Genomic DNA, 8,756 nt, shown 5'->3' with positions numbered 1-8,756 from the left:
TCTCCAGGAAAAATGTTGTCCCCGTGTGAAGCCTGCAGCCAGGAAATGCCTCCTGTAGCAATTAGGGGATGGTCCCAAAGAGCATAGGTTTTGTCCCCACAGATTACATCCAGAATCTTGTCCCCTCCACTCCCACTTCACTGTGAGCACTGCAGCACTGGAGAGGGAAAAGACGAGCCCACAGGGACACCAGGCTGGCACCCTCACAGGAATGAGTGTGAGATCACAGCCTGACTGTGGACAGGAGAGTTGTGCTCCCCTAATGGACATGAGACCCATGCTCTCAGCCCATGTGTACTTGCCAGAGCCCTTGGTGTCATTGCTGAAAGAGACACCACAAGGGAAACTCTCTGCACTGCACTGAGGGCCTCTGAGTGAGCTGAGACTAGCACGTTATGAGGTCCCCATATCTCTGCTCATGAAGAGACAAGTCTGGCTTTCTGTTTCAACAGGTTGCTTAGTCAGATTCAAAGGATTTCTGAGGACGAGTGACACGAACCAAAATGATTTTTCCTTTAATGCAAATCCAAAAAGGAAACATAATTAAGAAAGAAACGAACAACAGCGTTCATGCCAGTTCCATGGGAATGAGGAGGAGGTGCACATGGGACACTTACTGGTGCTGACATTGTGCCCGCTGAAGCAATTTTCTCAGCACATGCTTGAGCTCCTTGTTCCTCAAGCTGTAGATGAGAGGATTAACTGCTGGAGGCACCACTGCATAAAGAACAGCCACCCCCAGGTCCAGGGCTGGGGAGGAAATGGAGGGGGGCTTGAGGTAGGCAATCATGATGGTGCTGACAGAAAGGGAGATTACGGCCAGGTGCGGGAGGCACATGGAAAAGGCTTTGTGTCGACCCTGCTCAGAGGGGATCCTCAGCACAGCTCTGAAGATCTGCACATAGGACAGCACGGCAAAAACAAAGCACCCAAGTACTAAACAAAGAGTAAATGCCATAACAGCAGCTTCCCTGAGGTAAGCATCTGAGCAGGAGAGCTTGAGGAGCTGGGCAACTTCACAGAAGAACTGCTCCATGACATTGCCTTGGCAGAGTGGTATTGAAAATGTGTTGGCAGTGTGCAGGAGAGCACTGAGAACACCACTGCCCCAGGCAGCGGCTGCCATTCTGGCACAAGCTCTGCTGCTCATGAGGATCTCGTAGTGCAGGGGTCTGCAGATGGCTGCAAAGCGGTCATAGGCCATGACAGTGAGAAGAGAAGTCTCTGCTGAAAGGAGGAAAAAGAGGAAAAAGACCTGGGCAGCGCATCCCAAGTAGGAAATGGCCCTGGTGTCCCACAGAGAATTGGCCATGGATTTGGGAACAGTAGTGGAGATAGAAGCAATATCCAGGACAGAGAGGTTGAGAAGGAAGAAGTACATGGGGGAGTGCAGGTGGTTGTTGTAGACTATGGCTGTGATGATGAGGCCATTGCCCAGGAGGGCAAACAGGTAGATGCAGAGAAACACTGCAAAGTGCAAGAGCTGCAGCTCCCGCGTTTCTGAGAATGCCAGTAAGAGAAACTCATTGAAGGAGCTGCTGTTGGACATCTGCTGTCTTGTAGCACTGAGGGAGGCTGTCCAAGGAAGAAGAGAGGTAGACAAGTTAGTACAGACTTCTAGGAGCAGAACTTTCACATAACTCCCTTCCCTGAAGCAAACTCTTTCTCTCTCATCACCTCAGAAAAACCCTCACTGAGCTCTCTGACTTGAGTTCCGTTTTGTGCTGAGTTTGCTGTGAGGACAGAGAAATCGTCTGGAGTGCTCCTGCACTCACTCAGGGTGAGCCACTGTGATTCCTAAGAACAAAAGGAGTTCCCATGGTGTTAATGTCGAGTGAGGAGAGCTCCTTGTCCATCCCCCTTGTTCACAGCTGCCCTCTGCTTGCACCTCTGAGGTACAGGACATTTGCACTCATGTCAGAAAGAAAGGATATGGCTGAGCACAGAGGAATTTAGAACCAAAGCGCACATCAGCAAACTCTGCACCCTCCCTCAGATGATCTCAGGTTCCACAGAGTCAGTGTCTGAACTGCATCTGAATCCCACCCTGGTCAGACAGTCCTGCGGCAAGAACAGAATCAGCATGCACAAGCATGATATTTCTGATGAAGGAGGAGGGGATAGGGAGACACAGAGGGCACTGAGAAGTTTGAGATCCTTCTCAAATGGAGACCTGCCTTACAGCAGGTCTCCCCTTCCCCCCAGAAGCCTCCCCCTGCAGTCCCCAGGAAGGCTGAGTGTTGACCCTTGCAGGCAGCAGAGTCACTGCCCCAGGCACAGAGCACCGTGCAGTGTCAGGGACACTTGTCAGTGTCACAGGGAATCCCTGCTCTGAACACCTCCTGCTCTGCACCAGGGAAATGGGGAGAGCCCTCCTGACAGATCCTATCAGCCATGGGTGGTGGTAGCTTTAGAGGATTCCTCAGGGTACCTTGTGGTCATTGCCTAGCAAGGGAGAGACTTACGGTGTTAGGGACTAAGAAGATTTCTCCACCACAGAGCTCTCAGACATCCTCCCACCTCTGGATATCTTTTAACTTCTTTCAGTCTCACTTGTCTCGCTCATCTTGCTTGTCTCAAGTTGGCACCTGTGGGAAATGCCCAGAGCTCTGCTGCTCTTTGTGGAAGATCTGCTCCTGGACACAGCGCTGCCAGGTTGCCACGAACTCCACCCCAGGAGCCTGGCCATGCTCGGAAGAGTGGCGCAGCTGGAGGTGTGACTTGATTTGTCCTTTTGCTCCCTCCTCCTCCTCCTGGGAAATAGTCATTGAAGCAGACTAAACTAATTATCTATGGTCTCTCTCGGAAAAACAAAGACTGAAGCCATGATTAGGAACTGTCTCATCAGAGGAGGGTTATCTAGGAAAGGTRGAACTGTCCCACTCTGAGAGGACCTATTCCCACCTTTCAGCTCGGTAGCAAAGCACTGAGATGGGGACAAGGAGGGAGGTCATTTACCCATCCTTCAGATGAGTCAGTCTAGGCATCTCTTGCCAGGTTTAAGGTCCTGGGCTGGAATGGCATTCAGATCCCTCTTGTGCACTTTGCAAACGCACAAGAAGTGCCATTCCTCTTGCCAAAACTGATGTGTGTGTCACAGATATCTAAAGGGGATTCTGTTGTCTAAGGTCTCATTAGAATCACTGAAGATGGAGGGTGAGTTACCCACACACAACCACAGAATAACACAAAGAATCACAGAATGGTTGAGGTTGGAAGGGGCCTCTAGAGATCACCTACTTCAACCTCTATCCTCAAACAGGGTCACCTAGAACATGTTGCCTCAGGAATATGTCCAGGTGCCTTTTGCATGTCATCAAGGATGGGAGACCCCACAACTGGAAAGCTGTCCCAGGGCTTTGTTACTCTTACAGGAAAGCAACTTTTCCTCATGTTCTGATGGTGTTTCCTGTATTCTGGTTTGTGCCCATGCTTCTCATCTTATCACTAGGCACCACTGAAAAGAGTCTAGCCCCATCCTCTTGACACCCACCCTGAAGATTCCTTCTCAGTGTTCTCTTCTCCAGGCTGAGCAGGCCCAGCTCTCCCAAACTTTCCTCATAGGAGGGATGCTTCAGTCCCTTCATCATCTTCGTAGACCTACTCCAGTAGTCTAATGACCCTCTAATCCTGGTGGAGTCAAGAACTGGACACACTATTCCAGAGGTGGCCTCACCAGCATTGAGTAGTTGGGGAGGATCTCTCAACTTGCTGACAACACTCTAACTAATGCACTTCAAGATACCATCAGTCTCATTAGAATCACTGAAGATGGAAGGTCGGTTGCCCACACACAAACACAGAATAACAAAGAGTCACAGAATGGTTGAGGTTGGAAGGGACCTCCAGAGATCACCTAGTCCAACCTCTATGCTCAAACAGGTCACCTAGGACATGTTGCCCCAGGAGCACATCCACGTGCCTTTTGCATGTCATCAAGGATGGGAGACCCCACAGCTGTCCCAGGGCTTTGCTACTCTTACAGGAAAGCAGCTTTTCCTCATGTTCTGATGGCGTTTCCTCTATTTTGGTTTGTGCCCACTGCTTCTCATCTTACCACTGGACACCACTGAAAAGAGTYTAGCCCCATCCTCTTGACACCCACCCTTAAGATAATTATGCATGCTGATGAGATCCCCTCTCCGGAGGTCTTCTCTTSTCCAGGCTGAACAGGCCCAGCTCTCCCAAAGTTTCCTTATAGGAGGGATGCTCCAGTCCCTTCATCATCTTTGATGTCCCTCTTATCCTGGTGGAGTCAAGAACTGGACAAAGTATTCCAGAGKTGGCCTCACCAGCAYTGAGTTGGGGAGGATCCCTCAACATGCTGACAACTCTCTTCCTAAAGCACTTGAAGATGCCATTAGTCTCCTCAGTCACAAGAGCACATTGCTGGCTCATAGCCGCCTTGTTGTCTACCAGGACACCAACGTCCCTTTATGCAGAGCTGTTTTCCAGACAATTGGCACTCATAGGTGTATTTCTCCCTAGGTGAAATACCCTGCCCCTTCCTTTGTTGAAATTCATGAGGTTCCTCTCTGCCCATCTCTCCAGCCTGTGCAGGTCTCTCGGAATGGCAGCACAGACCTCTGTTGTTTCAGCCACTCCTGCCTGTTTTGAATCATCAGCAAACTTGCTGTGAGTGCCTTTTGTCTCTTCATCCAGATCACTGAGGAAGTTGAACAAAAGTTAGACCAGGTACTGATCCCCAGGGAACGCTGCTAGCTACTGTCACAGAATCAGTGGCCATAGGTGTGAAAGACACAATGCTCTTCACTCATGTGAAAGAAACAGTAGTAGGTTTATTGATGTGGACAATGGTTTAACAAGATGCTATCACAAGGTTACTTCTTATTTACTGCATGGGGGACAGGATATACACTGAATTCCCAAGGAGACCCTCCCATTGAGTCATGGGATTCAGATTGGACTCCTGTGCTTTCCAGCATCTTTTTTAGAGGAGTCTGGGTGCAGCTGGATCCAAGCCTAGTCCAAGACTTGGTCCACAGTTTATGACTAAATAATTTTGTGCACAGTTATGTCTATAAATTTTACAAATTCAGTGAGCCTGATATAGTCACTTACCACYGATCTGTTGTGTCAAGGATCTCCAAACCCYGAGGAGTATCCTTGAGCGGTGTCCCTGCTCACATGGARAAGTTGGTGTGCAGCCCACTGCTGTGCTAAGAGAGTTCAATGGCATCTCTGGCTCCCCTGGAATTAATGGGATAAGATGTTTGACACTTATTCTTACATTTCAGCTGGATTTTGACTGGTGTATGCTGAGATAGCCCTTATTTCCCTGTCAGAATGCAGCAATCGGGGCTGTTATTCCTGATTATTGGGTGAATGGGGGAAGAACAGGAATTATTGGTTGAACGGGGGAAGAGGTTTGGAAACCCACCATCATTTCTGGCAGACTGAGATGGAGCAGATAGCTTTAAACTCTGGGGCATCAAGGATGAGAAGCTGGTTAGAGAATATGTGACAAAAGCATTCACATTAGCTAAATGAAAAACACAGGATGATGGTTTTCTCAAGACTTGAATTCAAAAACCCACAAAGTTTTAATAGTTTTTTCTTTTTATTTTTCTCTCTTTTTTAGATTTTTTTTTTGCATGCTTGCATTATCTTTGAGGTTTATTTTTGGAGTCTTAGGGCTGACAAGTCTCCAAGATAAAATTAGAATTTTATGAGGGGGAAGAGGCCAGCATCTGACTCCTAATTAACCTATTTATACATAGGAATAAGTAGGAAGATTAGAGTTTTTACTCATTGGTCCCATYACTTCCTTAAAAGAGAGAGAGAACCATTCTATCACAGGCAGAGATCTGACTTCATGCTCTTGCACATCAGTGTTCAGTTTCTCCTGCTATTTCTGGTACTCCTCAGCATTTCTTATATTTCTGCATCTACTTTTTGAGAGTCCCCCATCTTATTTCTATCAGCTACAACTTGTAATTCAAAGATGAAGCATTAATTCATGCTACTCTCCAGCAAAACATTTTATTTGAAACTTGAAAACTTTATTTGAAAACATGATTCTATGATGAAAATTTAGTAAAATTACTAGTTATACATTGACAGCCATTTCTTTTCACTTTACCACTCCTTTTTTTCTGGTGCTCTTTCTGTTCCTTTCAGTTTTACAGCCTTTTGTTCAGAATAGGAGATTGTTTTATGCCCAATAAGCACATAGTACCACACAGATGTCCATCACTACCTAAAGTGCAGGAGAATTTCAGTGGAGTCTGACACAAGCAGACTGCTGTGAAGCTGACCTTTGAGACATGTGCTGTTCCTCAACATTGTCCATAACCAGCCACATTCTGACAGGAGACACCACGCATGCAGAGACCCTGTTGAGATTTGTCAAGGATTGACTTCCTACAAGCCACCATGTTTCTCATGGCTTTCTGGCCTCCTCAGCCATGCCCAGGCAATTGTGCAAAGCATTTTCCCAGGCTTCTTTCATTTGCTGATTCCTGAGGCTGAATATGAAGGGAATTAAAAGAGGAGTCACAATGCTGGAGAGAACAGAGAGGATTTTGATGAGATGTCCAGGGTTCATTTGGGGAGGCCTGACATAGATGCAGATGGAGATGCCAAAACCCAGGGAAACAACAGTGAAATGAGAAGCACAAGTGGCAAATGTTTTCTGCCTGCCCTGGGCAGATGGGATTTGCAATATGGTCAGAATGATGCAGGCATAGGAGAAGACAGTCAGTGCCAAGGAGCCAAGGAGCAGGAGCACGGACACCACAAAATCCCTCAGCTCAGCAACCTAGATGTCTGTGCAAGCGAGGTGCAGGAGAGGTGCGCTTTCGCAGAAGTAGTGGTGGTCAATGACGTGGGACCACAGTATGGCAGCTTGGCTTTCAGGACCACTAAGGGCAAGATCAAGACCATGCCACCCACCCAGGCACCCCGGAGAAGCTGGCCACACACCCTCTCCGTCATGATGGTGGGATATCTCAGGGGATTGCATATTGCCACATAGCGGTCATAGGACATGATGGCAAAGAGGATGAACTCTGTTGCAGCCGGGGAGAAATAAAAGTAGAGTTGGCTAAAGCAGCCACCAAAGGAGATGGTCTTCTTCTCTGACAGCAAGTTTGCTAGCATTTTTGGCACAGCAGAGGAAGTCATGGAGACCTCAATGAAGGACAAATTACTGAGGAAGTAATACATGGGAGAATGGAGGTGTCAGTGGATATAGAGCAGCACAATGATAAGAGCATTTCCCAAAAAGGTCACTAAATAAGCAAGCAGGAACAGCACAAAGAAGATGATCTCCACTTCACAGTGGTTTAGAAATCCCACGAGAACAAACTCTGTCACATGTGTGATATTGCCCATGCCAATGTGCTTTCTGTCATGGTAGGAAGAAGAGAGCAATAAAGTCTCTCTGAATATTCAATTCATTCATTCAAAAACAGATCTTTCTTCACCTCTTACATCTCCTTCGCATTCCACAAAGATGTGTTATTGCTCTTTGTTAAAAACAAAAAGAAACAATCAAAAATGTAGAAAGATCATGCAGGTCTTTGGTGCCAAGGTCCTTCCCTCTCTCTGTTATCCCTAGTCAAAATTACCACCAAATCATAACATGTCGTGCAGTATTTCCATCCTACATTTCCAATTTCTGTATTTGCAAGTCATGCATGCACAAAGCAGCAAAAAAATTCTTTCTACAATGAAAAGACTTCTCCTCTTATGCCTGTGCTTTTGAACTTACCTTCTGCACAAAGAACATATTTGCTTTTGATAGCTTGCTGAAGCTATCAAGTTCAAGCTATCAAGTGTTCAAGTTCCAGAAGAGCTCTTCGGCTCCAGGAACCGGTGGAGTTGCGCGGCGGCGTCATCAAGGAGCAGGGCCTAATGGTGGGATGGCCCAGTAGCGTTCATTTCATAATCAACAAAGCCTTATATACAAGAGAGATCACACAAGCCACACACGTACGCGACATATCCACCTTACCAATCCAGGTGTGCCAGGTTCACATATCTGAGGGTACCATCCAAACCTTTGTAAGTTTATCTATAAGGTCCCAGATACAATTCCTACACTTGCCTAAAGCAAGTGTGTCACAGTTCCTAAAGATTACACTAGGACTGTCCTATCAGCTTCATGGTCACGCAGCAGCCGGACAGCTGCCTTTGGTTTTGGTCTGCAGATGGAACAAGTACACTGTCGGCCTTGAAGGTGGTTATCTACTAACAAGGCATCCTGCTTGCTGATACACACTGTGCTGCTGTCCTTGAAGCGCGCCCCTACACTTGCAGACACTTGCATATGTCGTGGACCATCCCTGTCATGTCAAGCATAGTGAAGGTATTTCTGTGTGAGCAGCTGCCTCCCTCCCTCTGTCTCCCATTGATTATAGGTAAGGGGTTAGACAAGGAACTTGCATGGCCCTTCCAAATTGTGGATTTCAAGCCTTGAATAGCATCCCCTCATTGACTCCTCAGAATCAATGCCCCACAGAGGGGGAAATGAACCCCTCCCTGTCACTTCCTAAGTGTCCCCCTTTCTTGTGGAACAGGAAGAGGGCTTTCTGGAGTAGGGAATTCTCCACCTCTCATAAACAGCCCCATTCTGATAGAACAACTCTGTGATTTCTTCATTCTATTTCAAGTAGCATCTCCCAGGAGACTTCCAGAAGCCTTTCAGGAGCTGACAGCTCTTGAGTCCCAGGGATATCTCAAGGGAGCCTGCTGACAGTGCATGTCACGCCTTCAGCTAGAGCTTGGCTCCT

The 8,756-nt window shown here is 47.3% G+C and overlaps 2 protein-coding genes across 2 annotated transcripts; both read right to left on the bottom strand.

Annotated features, from left to right (window-relative positions):
- Positions 1-613: 613 nt before the first annotated feature.
- LOC112957628 (olfactory receptor 14J1-like) lies at positions 614-1,549 on the bottom strand. Its single transcript, XM_026051341.1, has one exon. It carries the CDS (start codon positions 1,547-1,549, stop codon positions 614-616), a length of 936 nt encoding a protein of 311 aa, XP_025907126.1.
- Positions 1,550-6,403: 4,854 nt separating this feature from the next.
- LOC112957630 (olfactory receptor 6M1-like) lies at positions 6,404-7,356 on the bottom strand. The gene is given in 2 exon segments (XM_026051343.1): positions 6,404-6,849; positions 6,852-7,356. Coding segments are annotated over 2 exon segments (951 nt in total).
- Between the last annotated feature and the right edge of the window lie 1,400 nt (positions 7,357-8,756).

The sequence above is a fragment of the Nothoprocta perdicaria genome, unplaced genomic scaffold (assembly GCF_003342845.1).
Source record: "Nothoprocta perdicaria isolate Ctin4 unplaced genomic scaffold, notPer1 scaffold_747, whole genome shotgun sequence".
In the NCBI taxonomy this organism is placed as follows: Eukaryota; Metazoa; Chordata; class Aves; order Tinamiformes; family Tinamidae; genus Nothoprocta; species Nothoprocta perdicaria.
Note: the sequence above shows the minus strand (reverse complement) of the source record. Positions and strands in the feature narration are given on the sequence as shown.